General features: G+C 41.2%; 1 protein-coding gene across 1 annotated transcript in view; it reads left to right on the forward strand.

Annotated features, from left to right (window-relative positions):
• Positions 1–7004: 7004 nt before the first annotated feature.
• Positions 7005–20793, forward strand: part of MCUB (mitochondrial calcium uniporter dominant negative subunit beta) — a 46470-nt gene continuing 32681 nt past the window's right edge. Inside the window, exon 1 of the mRNA XM_056490786.1 lies at positions 7005–7272. Within this exon, the coding sequence (XP_056346761.1) occupies positions 7183–7272 (90 nt within the window). The 5' untranslated portion in view covers positions 7005–7182. The remainder of the gene's footprint in view (positions 7273–20793) is intronic.

Genomic DNA, 20793 nt, shown 5'->3' on the forward strand with positions numbered 1-20793 from the left:
TTTATGTTTTTCATGTTTATATTTACTTAAAGCTATGTTTGAAGCTTTTTTTTAATTCAGATTTTAAGGGAACCCTACCCTAGAGGCATCATCAAATACAGACCTCCGATTACACCCTTAATCATGCTACCATTAAAAGAAAAGTGTCAATTTTACAAAGGTCAAGCATGTTGGAAGGAAGTACAGTTTGATTAGCAAGCAGTATAGTACTTCTTTTATCAAGAAAAAGTGAGTAGAAAGTTTCCACATACAAGACATTGAGGGCTTGGAGGATTATTGAGTAAAGTGTTTATTGGCTTAAGAATGCTCAAATATGAGAAAGAGTTGGTGATAATTAGCCATCTTGGTAATCTGCTAACCATAGGAAATGTTATTCTCATATTGTTTGAAAATATGTTTCAAAAATTAACAAATGATTTAATGTTAGATCATCATTTGGGTGGAGAAAGTATTTAGGAAAATACTTTGTTCTATTAACAACTTCAGTGGATACAATGCTTTCAAAAAATTCTGCAGGCTTTAGGTCTCAGCTTCTATGAAAAAAAAATACTACTAAAAATTTCCTGATGACCTCATGCTGAAGGAAAAAAAAAAGGTAATAAAATATGTAGCTGTTGTCTGTAGCTAAGGAATTCTTTCTGCACTTTTCTTTTTGGTGGCAGAATATGATGCCTTCATTATCTGAAGCAGAGCTTAGGAGAGCCCAGAAGTAAAACTGGAATCACTGGTATGCATGCTGGATGTCGTCATCCAGCTTACTGAGCACATGCAGAGCTTCTGAAAGATTGGTGCTTTCCTGTCCAGATGGTCATGTTTAGGCAATTCTTGCAATCCAGCTGTGTTTCACAGTGCCTTACATGCTTGTTCAAAATAAAAAGCCATTTGAGTTTGCAAGTTTTCCCTTTCCCTCATCCAAGCTATTATTTTGAATTACCAAAACCACATATGTGAAAGAGTGATGTATACTTGGAGAGCAAGCATGAAGTATTTCAGCCTTCCAAACATGTTTTGAGACTTTTGAAGCTCCTGGAAGAAGAGTGGAAACCGCCTGTGCAACGCGGACTCTGGCACCTCCAGCAGCGTGGCTGGATCGGTTCTGCAGGAGGAACATGGGGTGAGGGGTCTGTCAGCTGCTCCAGCACTGTCAGGCTGCAGCTGGATCATCAAGCAGTGCTGCACATCCACCTGCTCCAGCACCCTGTCTCCTTTAAGAGTGACTGGTATCCCACGATCAGGGTGAAACATGAGAAATCCCTCGTGTGGAAGTTGTGCTACCCTGAGATGCATCTCTCCCTTACGTATTTAGAGATCAGTTTGATATATCAAACCCAGTCAGCATTTTTCCTTATCGGAGTAACTGAGTATTGTTGACCTTAGACTGCGTAATTTCTTTAATGGATGGTTTTGTAATATAATTACCTGTGGAGAAAAGTATATTTTTTCCTTCTTTCTGAAAGATTCCAAATATTCTGTAGCTTCCTGAACTGGGGACAGCAGGAGGTAGCAAGATGCTCTATACTTTTCTTTCTTTATCACCCTGTTAAGTCTTCTACTTAATTTGCCTTCTGTGGCTTTCAGTTTCTCAGTGTGTTTAAATTTCTGATGGCTTGTTTGTTTGTCTTTCCACACCACCTCTTAGGATTATACTTGACATAAGGTGCCTGGTACTATGTAAGCTATCACAAATAGTTTCATGAACTGATTTACATGAAGGGGGGTATCACCAGCTTTTCCCTTTTCTACTCTTTCTTTTTTCTGAGTTCTTGCTACCATGAACTTGGTTAACCAGTAATACCCATGTCTTTAAATAAGCATGTGTGCTTGTATTATAAAAAATAAGTTCTGTGTTACAGCTTCATGGAGAAGTTTAAAAAGAAAAACCAAAAAACAAACCAGAAACCTATGAACTCTCAGCCCTCCCCGGTGGCAGTTTCCTAAAACTGGAGAAAGACTTTTTCAGCTCCTTCAAAATTTAGCACTTTCCTTTAAAAAAGACAAACCCCAAAAACAACAACAACAACAAACAAAACAAAACAAAACAAAAAAAAAAAAACACAACGGGAAGTTACTGGAATCTTGTAGATGTTTGTAGAAACTGTATGTTGTGGAAAAGGTCCAAGCATGACTGCAAGACCTCTTGAAGCAGGAGTTAGGACTTCTAGGAATGTCCTTCAGCTTCAGCTTGTGAATTGTGTATGAATCAAATGTAAAACAGCTTAGGAGCCAGCCTTCTCTTACACACATTGCTATGCTTGTGGCAGCCTTTCTTCCTCAGCCTAAAAGAGTAACAGGGCAGACAACATGATACTACTTTGAAGGGAGGGAGGACTATTACCCAAACAAGAATATGACTACAAAAACTCTTGAAATGCATACACAAATATGCTCTGCAGAACAGGCAGGTGGAATACAATGTCCTGGGAAGGGATGGGGGTTGGAGTGGATACTCAGATCCCTGAGTATTATGTGAAACAGGATGTCAGAATTTTTCGACTGAATGTGGTTGTGACTCATGGAGTTCGTGCTCAACTCAGGTGGTCATTTGCAATTGCTAGTATTAAGAGACAATGCAAACTAACAAAAAGAACATGCTTCTGTGGGTGTGCATAACTTTCTCTGGTATAATGAACATTTATTTTGAGGAGTCATTTGTTACAGCTGTTTGCAGGTTTGGACTTGAAAGTGTTTCTTTCAGTTCCTCTCTTTCCCCTTGCTTCCACATTCTGTGTATTTGAGCGATTTGTGTTGAACTGTGCACAGCCATTACTCACTCTCGGTTTCTAGCATGGAATGCTTAGGCAGAGGTTTCACTGAGGAGCCTTCACCACAAGTGTTGTGCTCTGTTCTGAACAGTTGTTGTTTCTTCCTATCCATCACTGATGACATTAAATTTGCATGTTCTCACATTTTAAGCAGTCAGTCTTTCAGGTGTAGTGTAGGTCATTAAGGCTGCCTGAGTGGAGAAAATCGCTTTCTATGATCTCTTTAATACTGCAGGTGTCAGGCTAAAGACTTGGGCTCTGTCTTTGTGGCAGAGTGGTGCAGAAGGAACCAAGCCTGGAAACAGCCAAAGCTCTGCTTTGCAGTTTATCCAGGAAAAGGAGACAGCTGAACTTTTCCATCGTGCTGCTGCTGTCTGATGACAGATACTTTGAGCACAAGCTGGGCCTGGAATGGCTCCAGAACTGAAACTGGAAATGGGAGATCTCACCCGTATCTTTCTGGCATGTTTGTTGTTTATTTCTCCCTGGAGTTGTGGCTCCCAAGGCAGATTAGGCTGATTTCCTTGTGCAGTGGCAGTCAGAGGGAAAGTTCTGCCCTGTCTCCACACTACCCCACCAGCTCTCTCCATCCACAGTTGTGCAACCACTTCAAAGATATATAAGCCAGAGGAAGCATGTGAGAAAGTCTAAGCAAAAGGGGATACACAGTAAAAATGCACAGAAGAGGGAGGAAAAAACAATGAGTGTAAACGATGCAATCTACCTTTAATTGTGACTCAGGTCTCTGCTGTACTGACTTAATACTCCAGTACAATTTAGACAGCCTGGCAGCTCTGTAATAAGAGCATAATTTATGAGCCTCCACCTCTAAGCACTTCTCCTGCCTTGAGTAAGAATTTCTGTCTGTAATTGGAGTCCAGGTATTTTCCCATGGGATATCATGCCTTCCAGCAGTTTATTTAAGAAATCCTGCTGGCATGATCCCCTGCTCTATAAAAAATACAGACCTTTTGTTTGTGTTCTGTGCTGGGCGCTGATAGGTCTCATTTCACTCTTTCTTTACTGGAGTGGGAGGATTAATATATTAGTACTGGCAGAGATAATATTTTGAAATGAGCTCTTCTTTTATACCTTGAAGAGAGATTTTTTCCTCTGTGCCATGGAAGAGAACATAATTTTTTCCTGGTGAAAAAGTTTTGTCTTTACACTGCATAGCACGTTGCTGATACCATATCCAGAAGTCCGCCCCTCTTCATGAAAACATAGGAGTTTGGTTTCAGTCTTGTACCTTTTGGGAAAATTCAGGCTGTTTACTAATGACTTGTAAAGCCCTTAACTGGAGTTCTGCAAGTAAAGCCTGAGATCCTACTTCATATTTGCTGCTGAAGAGGATTTTCAGCAGCTTTTCATCACCAGATGCAAGATAAATCTGAGTATAGACATGTTTTTTGGAAGATAGAATTTTATTCTATGTCACTACATTTTCTGTTTTGAACTGTAGTGTGCAAGAGTTAAAAGAAAAAACTGTAGCTGTTGGTTTTTCAAGTCAGATACATTGGAAAATTTTGTCCCAGGAGTATGCTGAATCTTGCTCACTGAAGGAGGATAGAATACAGCCTTAGAGGGAGAACTTCAAGCTTTCTGCTGGGGGTTTGGTATTGTTGGGGGACTTTTAAGTTTTGTCGTTGGATTTTTTTTTTGCTCTCTCTCCTTTACCCACTAGCTCAGGAAAGGCACCTCTAAACAGAAAAGGAAGCATTTAAATGAAATGTGATGAACAAAACAAGTCAGAGGATGACGAAAAGGGCTTTGGCTTCCCTGTAATCATGGCTGAAGTTACATCTAATAATATTTGTTTCCTTGAGTGGTGGGAACATCATTCTATAATTGGGGTCCTGATCAAATTTGTCATTGGACTTCTATAGCTGACTAATGAAGGTAATCATCACCCTCTAGTCTGTGTGCCTTTCCTTTCTGTACGTATTTGAAATAAAATGCACATCGCCTTCAATCACGTTCCTCCCTGTGGTGAAGGTAGAGATCTCTGCTCTTGCAGGTGTGTTTCTGACATCCAGTTGGTGAGGCATGTTAGCTCTCTCTTCTTGGCTTGCTATTTGGCCCAGGGAAAACTTTTTTTTAATTCTGTCCTATCTTAAAGTTTATTTTGAAATGAATGAAACTTATGAGACAGATCCCTCTCCTCTTGGAAGCACCAGGGTCCCTCTTATTGCCCCTTAGTTTCAGGCTTCCCTAGAACTCCCTCTGGCTTTATTTTAGTAACTAGTTTTGTCTTTAAAAAATACCCCTGAGAATATAACTTGAAACATAATTCTTAAGTCTGTAAGAATCTGCTTGTTTTCCTAGTAATTTTTTATTGGATCTGGGGTCAGTCATGTCTGCGTGATATGAAGAGAACCCTGATGCTGTGCATGCGTAAATCACTTTCCTTGAAGTGCTGTTTCCTGTTGGTCATTCTAAAAGTTGTCCCACTTGAACACACTTCAAGTTGAGACCCTATTTTTTCAGTTTCACTCAAGAAACTTTGCCTTTCATTCCATTTTGCATAGGCATTTTAATGGTATCTGTGACCACAGATGTTTCACAGCAGTTTTTATTTGTACAGTATTCAGTGGCTATGAACAGATAAATACCATGATACTTTTATGTAGAGTTTTCTTTGTTGGTTATATATGGTTATATATGACATTAATTTAGACCTGAACTACAAGAAAATGTGTTTTAAGGTATCATTTGAAAAAAACCTAAGTTACAGCGAACAGGCAGTACTTACAGTGGAAACTGTAAGATACAAAACATGTTACTTAGCCAGCAAAGCAGGAATTGCCTCATCAGACACTTGTAACTTGTGAAAGTTAAATTTAGGATAGGCTTTTCAAAGAGTCAGTCACCTTTTTAAACTTGGCAGTGACTAATGTTCTCTTAATTCCCTTGCCTGTATATAAAAACATAAGTCTTGATTTCTAGTCCCCTCCGTAAGTTAACATCCACAAGTTACTGTGAGCATCAGTGCTTCTTTGCTGCCTATCAACATTTTAAAACAAAGTGCAAAAAATAAATACAGAATTGAACAATGACCAAAATTAAATTATCTGTTTTCTAGTACTGACATTGTTTTTTCTTCTCCAAAGAAGATAATTTTGAAAAAGCCATCATTATGTGGTAGAAGTATTAAAAAAAAAAAAAAAAAAAAAAAAGCCAGTTGAAATTACCTAATTACCGCTGCTTGATAAAACCATAAACATTACATCTTGAATTAATGTAGTTAACCATTTAATCTTATTTCACCTTTGGGAACTTTGTGGATCTTAATATAAATTATGTAATAAGGTATGTAAGGTTGAGAAATTAAGTCTTAGTTTGTAAAGGGAAATTACTAAAAAAAATTCAGAGAATTTTTGCTACAGTAAATACTAATAGTGATTGTATCACAAACTATTGCCTTTGGGAGTCACTGCCTGCTAACAGTGCAACTGCTCTTCTACTGTTTCCCGGGATCACATTCATTTTAATAGATCACAGTGACCCCGAAATGTGAGTGAATGTCGATGTGACCTAAGGTCTAAGCTGCTGGAGGTTTCCATTCCAGAGCTCTGAAGATGAATGCAACTGAGGTCTTATTTAGTCCCCTTGAGCTATCGAGTGTGCAGTTGCAGAGTTTTTCCATGACGGTGGCATTTTCAGCTCTACAACATTCCGTTTTCTAAGATCCTTTTCTCATCATCAGGGAAGGTTTTGTTTTGTGCAGCATTGCTTTGGAGGAGCATCATCAAGGGTGGGGAAGAAAAACAAGGCTTCCCGATATGTTTTCCTGATGAAGTGCCGAGGATCTGATGTGCTTCAGTGGTTCGTAGTGAACATGAAAACCTGTGTTTGCGGGCATGGGCGTGATACCCAACAAATGACTGAAAAATGTTAAGCCTTGCTAATTGCTCTACTGCTGTAAACAAAACTCGCACGTACACTAACTACAAGAGCGTCTTCCGTCGCTTAGCTGCTCATTTCTGTGGTACCTGAATGAGCTGATTTCACTGAAACCCAGGAGCGGCGATAGTCCCGTTCCTCAAAAGACAGGCAATACTCAGCGACAGAGGAGCCAGGTGTGCAGGTAAGACAAGCATTAATGGCTATTCCATTTTTTTTTGTACAGAAGAGCTGTTTCAACTACAAGAAGAAGGAGGCGGAGGAGCGGTGGCAGCACCTGTAGCCAGAGGGCGGTGGGCCGGCCCGCGGGGCGGGAGCAGCTCCGGCCGGGCAGCGGCGCGTGGAGCCGGAGCCGGGGCCGGAGGGAGCGGCACAGCCGGCCCGGCCCCTCCGGCGGCGGGCGGGAAGGGCCGGGGGCAGGCGCTCACTCCGCCGGCGGAGCCGCCCACGCCCAGCGCGGCAGCGGCTCGGGCCGCAGGGCCGGAGCCCGGCGGGGCAGCAGCAGGGGCGCAGGACCATGCTGGCGGGGCTGGGCCGGGCGCTGCGCGGGGGCAGGCGGCAGCTCCCGGTGCTGCTGGGCAGGCGGGGCGGCCGCCCGCCGCCTCAGGTAAGACGGGGAGCGGGCGAGGATCCCCGCGGGACGGCGGCGGGAACGGGCGGGATTGCCCCTCACGGCCTCGCCCGCCGTGCCCCGGGTGGGGCGGGGGCGCAGGGGGGCCGGGCTGGGGCCCCCAGGCTGTGGGGTTCCGCCCTCGCCTCTCCTGCCCCGGGCCGGGACTCACGGGCGGGAGGAGCGGCAGCGCCGGCCGGGCCGGGGGCTGTGTGTGCCCCGGGTGACTCACGGGCGGGAGGAGCGGCAGCGCCGGCCGGGCCGGGGGCTGTGTGTGCCCCGGGTGACTCACGGGCTGTTCTGCCCGCTGCGAGCAGGAAAACGCCCGTGCAAGGAAAGTTTCGCTTGCGGGCTATGGTGGTGCTGCTGCTGCTGCCCTGTACGTGAAGTGCTAAACTCCACCTGCCTCTGAGCCTCTCCAGGCTTTCAGAAGTCCCAGAGATTCTGTGATTAGGAGCAAAACAGGCAAACATGAACGCACAATGAATTTAAAAATATGCTGGCGTGTAGGACTGTATGATATTAAAAGAGTCCCGAGCGGCTCCTTATTGCTGGGAGAGGAGGCAGTTTCATCCTTTCTTAAACGTTCTTAATAATAGAGATATGCCATGTGTATGCTTGGAAATACTGCCGTGATGAACACGACAAAGCGCCGTCCCTGCGCCCGGGGCCCTCCCTTGGCAGGGAAGCTGCTGGGTGTGTGGTGACATCCCAGAAGGAAGTCCAGGGCGATCTGGCGCTTGTTTCTGACCGGCTTCCACAAACCATGTCTCGAAACCTGCGGCAGTGGGTGGAGTTGAGTTGCAAGAAATGAACTTTCTACTTTTTCTCAATATTTTTTTTTCCTCAAAAAGCCTATTACGAAATTCCATTGCATTAATTTGCACGGTATCTCTTAATGCGAATAGCCCTTCTTTGCTTTCTCCTGTATATGAGGAGATATATATGCTTCTGCCTGTATATGAGGACATCTAAGTAGGGAATTTGAGATAAATACTGACTTAGCCTCCTTAATCTTCTGAGTTTTTAGCGGGGCATGCTGAAAACACTTTGCACCTCGCAGAGAGGGTTTGCACTGTCATTCAGTGACTGACTCTGCCTATTCAGTTTGCCTCTGACTTCAGGATACTGCTTTGCAGACAAGCTTCGTGCTTTTCTGAGGCTCTAAATCGAGACTGAAAGCTGATAAAGCTTTAAGAGGAGACACCAAAAATGAAAGGAGAAGGAGGAGGTGGAGGAGGGAAAGCTTTTACTTTGGCAGTGCTGTCATAATAAGAAAGAGCAAAAAAATGATCATGTCTGTTACTTTATGGGATGGAATGACAGTGACATGCATTGGGAATTAAATTTTTGCACCAAATAGGTGAAGCAGAGAGAGATGTTATAATGTTGAGGAAAAATCTAATTGGGAAAAGTCTTTAATACAAGATTAGGTTTATTTCATAAATGGAAATTTTTGGAATAAATTGAGATACAATACTTTTTATGGTCTCTGCAGCTTGTTTCATGCTGTGTTTGGTGATGGGAATCAGTGTGCTCATGTGCCTTTTGGGGCCTTGGCTGGAGTTTTCACTCATAAAGCTGGAGGTGGAACTTCAGTGGCCACACAAGCTTGTAGGATGTGCACTTGGTCATTGCTTACTGCAAGTTACTCAGGTGTTGATGGGCAGGTGTGTGAGTGAGCAGTGTGTTTCTGTGCTGTGGTTTTTGACTAATAAATACACAACTGTGCGGATACATGACCCATTATTGCTAATTTGCTGTAAGTTTTTTCAGGATTACAGGATTGCAGCAGGGATTGCTGTCCTAAGGAGCTGTATCCTTAATCATTAGCTTCTCAGCTCCACTTTCAAATGAGAACTACAGCTCTTCTATAGCTGTCATTAGCTGCTTTGCCTTTTGGAGTGATACTTATACAAATTCTTCATTTTGTAAAATTGAGGTTTTTGCTATGTGAGTCTTTCTGTATTTAAAGTGGTTGGTTCTTAGACAGGTTGGTTCTAGTTGCCTGGGATGTCCTGGGATTGCTGCTCTGACAAGAAAGTGTTAGAAAGCCAGGCAGCAGGCTATGTACAAAAGAGAAAAGGTCTTAGCACATAGGCAGTTTTTCAAACTAATTGAAGCATATTGTATTGTATTCTTTGGACAGGCATTCTTATTACACATCATTTCATTTCCCAAAGGCTGCTAGCAATTTTGCTAGAGTCTCAGATTTGCAATTCTGCAGTTACTTTGCATGTGGTAAAACCTAAAGATTGCCAGCTCTTTTGCTTCCTTCTGGCTTGCATGTTTTAACTCCTGCAGCTCACGCTGGAAGAAATGCCTTGCTTGCCCTGCTCTCTGTGAGGAGCATCTCCCCTCACCATATCTCAGTGGAGAATGCATTTGCTAACACAGAATCAAGGCTATAAATTGCTGGAGGTTTTTTGTTGGTTTGTTGTTTTATTTTTTTTTTTAATTCGTAAACTTTTTAAGCCAGGAAACATTAAAGAGACTGGGTTTAATTTTTTTCCAGATGGTCCTAGTTAGTTTCTCTATACTCCTGAATTCTCCTGGTCTAAAAATGTGTTTCTTTTTATGGCCATTCATGTAAATGAGATTTCTAGTTTAGTCTATACTATGGAGATCTCTTCCAGCATGCCTACATCGCTTAGGATGGGTGGCAACCATGGAAAATTAAAAAGTCTGGGTTACATGTTTTTCTTAACTTAAAACTGGGTTTCTGTGCAGTCCTGTGTCTTGCTAAAACTGTTTCTGTGTAAAGGCACTGGAATAGTGACATTTCCTCTGCAGAAGGCAGGAATTGCTTTGAACAAGTATTAGTGAGGGAAGTAAAATGGGAAAACTTGAATTGTTTTCAAAATGTAAGGTTATTTAACATCATTAAATCAGAATGCATTCCATTTCTATGTGCAAATTTCTCTTAAAACTGTGCCTCTGGAATATATGGCAAGGGGAAAGATCGTGTGTAAGCTGGCAAGAGCAAATTGCAAAGGGTTCTGTGAAAAACATTATGGATTTATTTTCTTCCTTGATTGGGATATTTCATATGCTTGTTGCTGAGGGGAATTTTCTTCCTAGTTGCAAACTTCAGCCAGTAGGAGAGCCATTTGGTTTATCTGCAGAAAGCAGAGTGGTGAGGGTTTTATTTTGGAGCTTTATTTTATTTTTTTTTTTTTGGTCAGTCATATCTGCCTAAAATATTTTTTTTCAGTACTTTCAGCTGATAAGTTTTTGACTACCCGGTTCCTCAGACTGGCTTTAACTTTCTTCCTGTCCTTCCTGTTAGTTTTTCTAGTAATTTTTACTCTCAAATTACCATAATTCTCCTAGCATTATACCTATCCAGTTTGTCCTTCAGTTTTATACAGTCTTATACTCAAGGATCTAAATGTGCCCTAATAGCCATAGGATAATTCCATGGAGGTTTTTAATTTTGCCTCTTTCTCTTTTGCATATGAACTGCTGCTGGGATTTCTAAGGTACTCTGATAAACAGCAACCCCAGGACATCCCAGGCAACTACAGAGAAGCAGATTGTCATTGAGTATCTTATGCAGCCAAATATTTCACATAAATGTGATTTAAGTCCCTGCTTTTTATTTTCAGCCCACTCAAGTCCTTTGGAAATTGATGTCTAATTGGAGCCAAGAACTGAGAGTAATTTATGGCTGCTGGGCGTGTTTTCCCTTGTCTTTCCTCCTTTGAAATCCTTGCACAACAGAAGTTAGCTGTTCCAAATCTTCTTTTCTTAGCAGAAACCTCCTGCTTATACTGGCATATATCAACAAAAACATACAAACTACTGAACTGTTTCAGTACTGTTCTCTCTTTCAAATACTAATTTCTAAATGCCTTAGAAAAACTTGTTTAGAGGATCTCTGGTGCTTCTACTGCAAAAAATTTTCCTGTCTCAGCAAGTTCATTTTTTTGACTTTGCTACTGTGTTTGTTGCCAGAATGACAGCAGGCTTTGGGAATGGCTGCTAGTCATTTGCTGTTGTCTCTTCTCATCTGGCAGCTGGAAGATGGCTGTATTTTCCCTGATAAATACACTTTTGGGAAGAAATGTGATATACAGCACAGAAATTCATCTTTCTTTGTACTTCTGCAGATAATCCCATAAACTGTCATTCTGTGTCTTCTCTCTCCAGTACAGATGCTGTAGTAATTTAGTGGGCTGTGAGGTACTCTTGTATGTGCACGTAGAATTACCTGCAAGACACTCATTCCCTTAGAGGTTTGGGAAATTTCTAATAACCAGCCTCACTCTGGGTTTAAAACACACATCAACAGTGAGGCTTCAAATTCTTGGTATTGTTTTCCAGTGGGGCAATTGACAGGAAAGCACCTAATTGAGATACACAGATCAAATCAGCTTTTCTTGCATAGTGTGTTGCTTTTTTGCCTATTCTGAGTGTCAGCAGGTGTGTGTCTTTGGTGGTTGTGTGAATATGGCAATTCCTAAGAAAAGAAAATGAAAACCAGCTCCTGCAAGGCTAGAAAGAGTACAGTCATTCTCTTCTGCATCACAAGTTTAGGTAAGTTAGAGCTTTTGTGTGCTTAAGTCTAGGCTGTGTGGTACTGCAGGAAATGTAAAGAAAACTGAAATGGTGGTCTAGCATTGTTGTCCATAGCAAAATCTGTGTAATTTTAAAATATAATTCTTGAAGAGCTTTCTTGTATGTGATATAGGAGTAGTAGACTGTGCTTCCCAAAGTTTGGGAAGTACATTACTCCAAATATATTCGAGAAGGAAAGGAAAGGAAAATAAAAATTTACATAACTTTCTGTTGATACACTTTTTTAATATATAATTTAGAAGGGGGATAGAAATAGTCATAAGGTGATACCTGTATTGGGTTCTCCGTGATTAATAAAGTAGATGACAGAAAATGATGCTGTGATTTCATTTGCAGAGGATGCTGTGATCATACAAACAATGCTGTAACTGTATTTTTTTTGTTGCTCATGAGATGAAGCTAAGTCTGGCACTGTTCCTTTTAGCAGTCTTAGGAAGTGTGCTAAAAGACTTCACTCACAGTCTTTATACATGCAAAAATAATACTGAACCTCTAGAGGATGTCTGAGAAAATTGCTTTGCAAATGTCGTAGATGTTCTGAAGATTTACCACAAATCACTGACGTGCTAAGCACTTAAGGCTTTTGACAAACCTTGTTTTAAGAATATGAGTCTCTTCTGATTTTTCTTTTCTTTTTACATTTTAGTGGTTGAAAGCTTATTTGGCAAAAACGTAGACCTTATCCTGGAGATTATATATCTTAATTTCTGAAGGGATAGGAGAAGAGGGAAAGGGAAATAGAGATGTTTGTTTGTTTGGGTTTTGGTTTTTATTTTTCTACTGAGGGTTTCCCTCCTGCAGTCCTTCTTACACAGTGAGATTTTTGACATCAAAGAGGAAGCAAAGAGCACAACTGTTTTCAACATCTCGTTAAACAGCAAAATTTTCATTTCCCCCTTCCTGCTGCAGAATGATCTGAAGGAAAATGAATGGAGTAGCTGTGCTTGAGTTGGACTTGCTTTCTTTAGGATGATGACATTCTTGGAAAACAACGTCAAAGGTGAATTCCTCATTGGGTGGCTTGTGGTGGTGAAGTTCCTACATCCTTATGAGAAGGCAGTAAACTCTTCTGAGCCTAGAGGTGTTTCCTGGTCACTTCTGTGCCTTTTTATAATATGATGTTAACTAAGTGTCTGTTAAGGGCATGTATCAGCAGCCCTTGCTCTGGGTTGCCTTCATATCTCTTTTGATCTTTTCCAGAAAGAGGAAAGGGAGATGCAGGTTCTCTGTGTTTCTGTCTCTTTCCCTGTCTTGCTGTCAGGATACTGAGTAATAACCTGGTCATTAGGTTTGCATTGGAAAGAGGTGGTTTTTAATAAGGTCACTTCTGCCATTCATATGACTACTCTGTTATCTTTGTATCCCAGAGGAGATCTGAGGAGCCCAGCAAAAAATTAAAGTAACTGTGTGTTCTGTGAACTGCATAGGGAGGGTGGGAAGAGGTCAATTTTCAGGCCTGCAAGTTATTCATTGTGAAATTTTGCATTCTCAGCTCATGCATGAGTCCTGGGTCACTAGAAATACCTGCCATCCATGTGTTGGGAAAGTGTGGATCTATACTCTGCAGATCAGGTCCATCGCTCATGTTAGAATTATTCTGTGGCACAGCAGCTGAAGAAGAGAAGTTAAAATGAAGATTGTTCGGCTGCCTGCCTACTGAGTTTGTTAGCTTTTGTCCATGAACTAATTCTCTTCTGTTCAAGTGAGGCTGGGCGTGGCACTATCAGCTGTCAGCAGTCAGGGCCGGGATAAACAAAAGGCTTTGTGCTTGTGTGATGAGGACTGGAAGCACAGCCTCTGCTTAGAGATCAGGAAATACTCAGTACTCCTTCAAGTGGAAATGGAAGAAAGATGTTTACTCTATAAATATGAAATTTATACCTTTTAAAAAGTTGAATTTATCATCACAAGCACAGGCAGTGCATCTTCAAAGGCACAGAAGAATTGAGTACGTTATACACAGGCAAGATATAATTTACTTTTTCCTTCAGATTTTGAACAACTTTGAAAAGAGTTTTGAAGCAGCTGTTTTCAGATTTACTATCTGGTCGTTTTTGATCAAAATTACTTCTGTCCTCACATTCCTGTTAGATGGAGAGAAATAAACTGTCTTATTTTAAGAAATATTTTGTTTATCTGCAAAGTAGACAGCGACTTCAGCTTCCCAGCATCTCCCTATTGTTACATAAAACTAAAGTAAAGAGACTACAAATTGATTTAGAGATGACAAAAACATCCTTAAATGTATTGCATGTTTGCCAGAGGGAGGAATAATTACACTGCTTTTCTTCCTGGCAAATCAAACTCCATATATCATAAGGATATCACTTTGGCCAGAGTGCTGTGGTGAGGAAAAGCTCACAGAATCACAGAATGTTAAAAGGTTGGAAGGTACCACAGGGGGTCACCTGGTCCAACCTTGTTCAAGAAGGGACATCCTTGAGCACATGACACAGAATTGCATCCAGATGGCTCTTGAATATCTGCAGTGAGGCAGACTCCACAGCCTCTGGGGGCAACCTGTTCCAGGCTTCCACTCAAGATGAGTGTTTTTTGTATGGTGTAGTCACTGGTTGTACTTGAAGTGCTTATGCCATACTCTTCACAGAACACCATTTCTATGGGTTTGTTTGAGGTTTCTTTTTTCTGGGGCCTGACCTGACCCTCTCTGCACCTTCTCATGCAAACTGTTTGTTATTTGTACTCTGTTTGAACCAGCTGCTCTCTGCCTGTGACAGCGCAGCTGTGAGAATTTTCCATTGTGCTATCTGTGGCAGGGAAACACCTCTATGTGTTTGCTCTGACTAGAAGCAAAAAGGTGCCAGGCCCCTCAGGCAGAGCAGCATCCATTTTCTAGGGACCTTTGTGGCCTCAGCTGCTCCTCAGACAGCCCCTCTAGGCTGGAGTCCCTCAAGGGGGACATGGTCGTGACAGGGCTCCTGGTCCAGGGAGCAAACCTGGCACAAGTGTGGGTTTGTAGCTGGAGGGAGGGTGGGTGTCGCAGTGGGTTAATCTCCAGGCTGAGCTAGGTAGAGGCTGGGAGCTGAGGTGATGATTCATCTGGGAGTGGGGCACAGGTTTTGGCTAGCCTGAGGTATGTGGTTTTAACAGGTTAATTGCAGTAAAGATGGGCTAAACTGTCTAAAAGTGTTTTGAGAAGGTGGCAAACCCACTACCAAACCACAAAGTTGCTCAGCTTACAGACACTGTCTCTGTCGTTCCCTCTTTGCCTTTCCCTTAAGGAAATAAGCTTAAAGAATTATTTGCAATACAAAAATGCAAGCCAGATAGAAGCTATGTATCTATAAGAAATGCTGTGTGAGAAGTTGAAGTTAGTGGTCTTGCTGACCTGAATGCAGGACCCAAGGCTGGTGATTGTGAAATGGCAAGCAATTTTTGCTTCTAAGTGGATAAATTTCAATTTACTGGCCCCTCTCCTCCCTCTCACTCCAGCTTTTCAGAATTTTAGAATTCCAGATAAAACTACCAGGAAGCTGCCAGTTTCTTAAAAGACAGAATCAGTTTTTAAAGTTTACACTGAGATCAGGACTTCCCCCAGCTCTGTAAGTACTTTTCCAGAGTAACACACATACTAGGATTTTTAACTAAAGGCAGGAAGCCTCTTAAATTTGGGAAGGGAGGGAATGCAGACACAGCAAATAGTGATCTTGAGCAATCACTTTTTTTTCCTGCAGCCACAGGATATATCTTTCCTGCCTTCCATTTTCATTTGTCTGCTGGATGGCCACAGCTGTGTTGAAACAGGAATACTGAATCAAGTTCTTGGAGCTCTTTTGTGAGAAGCTTTTGTGCTCAGTAACCAAATACAGCATAGGGTTGAATCATGGCATCTCTGTTAGATGGGACTTTGCTTTTAGTTTAGGCATTCTCTTTTAATCTGGATTCCTACTAGTGCATTTCCAAAAACTGCTTTCAAATGGGTCCTGAACTATTAAGGCATCAGGTTGCATATGTTTGAGGCACACCTTTTGGCAGTTTGCCTGTTGGTTTTGAAAAGATTTTTGAAGCCATAAGGTGTTTGCTGTAATATTGCGAGTCCTAAGCCTTGCTGAAGGTAACTCACAAAGAGGCAGTGGGGAGGTTCCTGGGGGTTTTGCCCTTGGTTGACTTGGGAAATGACCTGCTGTAGGATGAATTGAAACTGATTTAAACAAAGAAAATTATAATAAAAATCTTGAGACAAGATTCCTGAATGTGTTCCCAGGCTTTGGTACCACAGCAATATCTTTTGCAGTCATTTCTGACTGATACACTTTCTCAGGTAGCTGCAGTGGATTTCAGTCAAAAGGGTTTTTTTGTGAGGCAGGTAACATTACTATTTTTTGCAGAGCTGAGGCTAGTCCAAATTTAATGTGCAGGCACTGAAACTGAATTGTCTCCCATTTTTTTCCATTTTAATGTGTTGGGTGTTGAAACCATTCTTCAGTATTCTTTACTGTAGTGATTTTCAATAACATTGTTTCTCTGATGCCATAGAGTTTGATAGGCTAAAGCATATGAGAATATAATTCATATTTACACGTGTGTGATTCAATCAGAAGCCAAAAGTGTGTGCTCAATGTTTGTAGCCTCTCTAGTAAAATAAAATCAGGCATACTTAGAAGATTGCAGTTTGAAGGCTGATGTTTCAGGCTTGGTGTTGCAGTGCCCTGTGGCTTTAAGCACACTGAACTGAAATGCAATTGAGTTTATGTAATTTAAAGAGATGTCAAATAACCCAGCCTCTAAAACTGAGTTATACCTATTAAAGTATGCATGCTCCTTGGAGTGCTGACCCCAAGCTGTTCTTCATAGCAGTGGAAGTGTAAAGTGAACACATTTTGCTATAGATCAGACCCTGATATGACTTTAATCTGTGCAAACCCTTACAGTGTTGCCATTGTTCAGCATTTTGTAATGCTGCACAATCTATATCTTGTTTTGTTGTGAGTTCCTGGTAACTTCTTCTGGAATAGCCATGTTAACTTTTCTCATGAGCAGGGATGCAACTACTTTTGGGGATTCCACTGAGCCAGCAGATGAAAGCTGGCAGTCCAATACAAATGCAGCTTGGGGTTGTTGGGAAGTAACACCTTGTAACTGGGCATTCTGTGCTAAATTACAGCTTGTCTTGTGTCACTCGGCATTAAGTATTAACTACTGAGTTAATACTTTTCTTGACATATGATAAAAAAAAATTTGGTGGAACTTAGGAATACTCGTAACTAATAAAAGAAGTAACAGCATAAAGGGACATAATAACATAGAAGCTATCAAAAGCTATTAACAGGTTTAAAAAAATGCCAATGTAGAGTATTCATATGCTGCTAAAAATTTTGAATGTCATTTAACATGTCGAATTCAAACCCCCAGATACTGCTTTTGACCTTTGCAGTGCCTCTGATTCTAGATTTTGGGTGACTAATTCTGCAGCTCAAGGACTTGAACTCTGAGAAAATTACACAGCAACTTGTGGCAGCAGTCAGACCAGCAAGACCCACTAGAAGGAACCAGGAGCAATGTGCTGGTTCATAGGTCAAGGCATGCTGCTATGGCACAAGTTAATCTTATCTGCAAGTTTGCAAGAGAATAATAATGTATTTCTGTGGCTCAAATTTGAAATATTCCATATGCACAAGCAATGCAAAGTTCTGGGAGTGGCTGTCATAAAAAGCGGTCAGCCAGCAGCTATTCCTAGGCCTGGAGCTGGCAGGGGATCCAACTTACCTGCTGCTTTTTTATTTTATCTGCAGCTACACTCAAAACTGGGATGGCAGGTCACATATCCTATTTAAATCAGTTGACTGCTGCTGTAGAAGTTAGAGTGTGTGTAATTTAAAATTAAAAAAAAAAACCTAAGCAGGTTTATCACACTTAGTGTTGCTGACAACAGAAATAGCCCAGCCCAATGCATTTGGCCCTCAGTGTGCCTCTAGCTCCTGCTCCAGGCACCTCACTCTTTCATTTGTTCTTTTATTCCAGAGCAGCTCAAAGCCTTGCTGAGAGTCACACCACTGCAATGCTGCTTTCTCAGCCTGTGTTGGGGTTTTCATGTTCACAAGGGATCCACTTAAGGGGGAAGCTGCAGTTGAAGGAACTTCTGTTTTGTTGCCTGCTTTCATGCTCTCTCCCTGTCTGCCCTCCACTGATGGAATCAGAAAAGTCCAGTGTGTCTGACTTCAGGAAAATATGTTTGAAGACCAACAGCATATATTCAGAGAGAGAAAAATGTGGAACAACACTTATTCCAAGGCAGTGGTGAAAGCACAGAATTAATGGACTCTTGTGTTTAGCTCAGACTATCAATATTTACTGAGCAGTTCACCTGCATTTTTGCTGGTTGGTTCTAGCATGCTCTGCCTACTGTAACATGCACTCTGCGGTGTTTGTAACCCCGGATCAGTGCAGAACTATTCACACTATCCCTTCTTGTTTAAGTTGTTGCTTGAGTGTTACTTAATACCTTTTTTTAAATTTCAGTAGTGTTTGCATGTTTGCAACAGGTAAACATGGCAGTAGGATTTAAAATGAGTTTCATTCATTCAGAGTGTGAAAGAAGATAAACAGAAAAATAAACAACCCACAGAGACTTAACGGTCTCAAGTGAGGAAAGAAGTTTTTTATGTTTTTTATGTTTTTTTATCCATATAAACATATAAATCCGTGGAACTGGAAAACTGAGAAACCATATCCCCGTGAAATCCTGTGGTGTCAAAGAGACTGACTGTATTTTCCCGTGTACTTTCTTCCAGGGTGACATGTTGCAAAGATGGTTGTGAGTCTCTATTCCGTACTTTTTGCTGATCAGGTATTTTTTTCTAATTCTGTAGAATAATGGCTTTTAATAAGCCATCCAGACACTATTTTTCACTCTGGGAGAAGGCTCATAATAAAGCCCTTTAGGACTCAGTATGTTACTGTAGCTTCTGCAGATGAGATTCTTCTCAAGACGTTTTATAATGTGAGAAAAATTTACAAGCATCCTTTTACTGTGTGACTGTGGGGAGCTCAGGTCAGGTCCCACTGTCTTTCTTCCTGACAACAAAGTAACAAGACAGTCAGAGAGCCTGGCCGGTCGCATTTTCTCCGTTTTGCTAAGAAGGATGGTGAAATGGAGTAGCCCTGGGTATCTGCTTTCATATTGCAGATGGTCTCAGATATGCAGACTGGGCTCTGTGGGCATGATTATGCTTTCACTGTGTCTCGTTTTGAGTGGGCTGCTATGTCCAGAAAAAGCTGTCCATATGGAGAGGCGACCTGGGAACCTGGAAGCAGTGTGCAGCCGCTCAGTGTGATGGTGCACCTGGACCAGAAACCCTTCTGTGTTGTGTGGGGGGCATGTAGTGTGCACCTTCCCACCAGCTGGGGAAGGGAGCAGGAGCCAGAGCTTGTCTGAGGCTCTTGCCTCAGGATGCAGCTTTTTGTCCAAGTGTCAAACTTGCAAGGTAACAGAAACAAAAAAATCCCTTAACCAAAGCAGCTTATAGGGTACAGAAACCTTTTTTCCTCTCTGGGTTTCTGCCAGTGAATGACATCTGTGTCTAGTTCAGTCACTTGATGGCAAGCAGCTCCTTGAATATTTTGTGTGTGTGTATTTTTCTTTAATGTCATAGTTTCTCAGAAACATTAGGCATCTATCTGCTAAACAAAATACTGTTGTTCTTTGTACTTGCCTTCCACTAAGATTTGAGCCTTTGGGATGGATTTGAATAGTGGTTTTTTTCAAGCTCTTTCGTAATCAAGAGGATAATACATTATTTTATAAAAACTGAGATTCTTATCTTGTAGACAAGCAGCGACAGAAGGTCTGACATAAATAGCACAATAATTTGGAGTGTGTGTCAGTGAATTGCTTATGGATGTATTTTACTCTCTGGGATTGGACTTTTTGATTTGATCTTTTTAACTTGGTCAGCAGTAGTGACCTAAGTGAAAGATTGACTTGACTGAGTGTGAATGGTGTAGGGAATGGGTTTCAGCATCAAACAGATTTTACAATAAAGGAAGTTTGATTATTGCTTTGGTACTTTTTTCAGGTATTTTCTGTCTAAGTATTTTTGGTCTCATTGAAAAATTAAAAATACTTTCAATTTTAGTGTTCAGCCTCTCCTACATAACAGAAGTCAATAAATTGTGCTAGCATGATTTATTATAAATAAAAAAATGTGAAATTTATATTTTTTGAAATGTGTAACAGCCAAAGTCCTAAATTTGGTAAAAGCCAAGGAACTGGTGTTAATTTTAGTTTGAAGGAAAAAAAAAATCAGTGTAATTATTTACCTGTTTTGCACATGAGATATTGCTATAGCAAGAGGCTTTGCTGCTATAACTATACTATAAATCTTTCTTGTGGCTGCTTTGACAAGCAGGAGACATTTATTTGTTTATTTTGAATGTTCTAAGCTTAAAATACTTAGCATATTATCATCATAGAATCATAGAATGGTTTGGGATGGAAAGGACCTCAAGGATCATCTAGTTCTGACTCCCCTGACATGGGCAGGGACACCTTCTACTAGACCAGGTTGCTCAGGGCCTTGAACACTTCCAGGGGTGGGGCATCCACAGCTTCTCTGGGAAAGCCATTCCATGCCTATTCATTGATAATTTTCTGTATTGCAGCTGATGACTTAAATTAATGGGGAAGAAAAGTTGAGTGGACTTTTTTTAAAAATTAGGTACTTCTGAACCAGCAGTAATAGCTAAGGCACTCACATGGAAATATACCCTTTGTATAGATGTTTCCTGATGATAGCTATATCAGTAAGTGCTTTTTAATGCTTACAGTGCCTTAGTAGAGCTAATGTGAAAGCATTTTAAAAATACATAACTGCATCTTTAAGTTCTTAATCACAGAGGCAAGAGCTAAATGTGATGTTGAGCCAGCTGGACACTAACCACATCTATTCAGCAATGCTGTGAATCAAGGTGAGCAGC

The sequence above is a fragment of the Oenanthe melanoleuca genome, chromosome 4 (genome assembly GCF_029582105.1).
Source record: "Oenanthe melanoleuca isolate GR-GAL-2019-014 chromosome 4, OMel1.0, whole genome shotgun sequence".
Lineage (NCBI taxonomy): Eukaryota > Metazoa > Chordata > Aves > Passeriformes > Muscicapidae > Oenanthe > Oenanthe melanoleuca.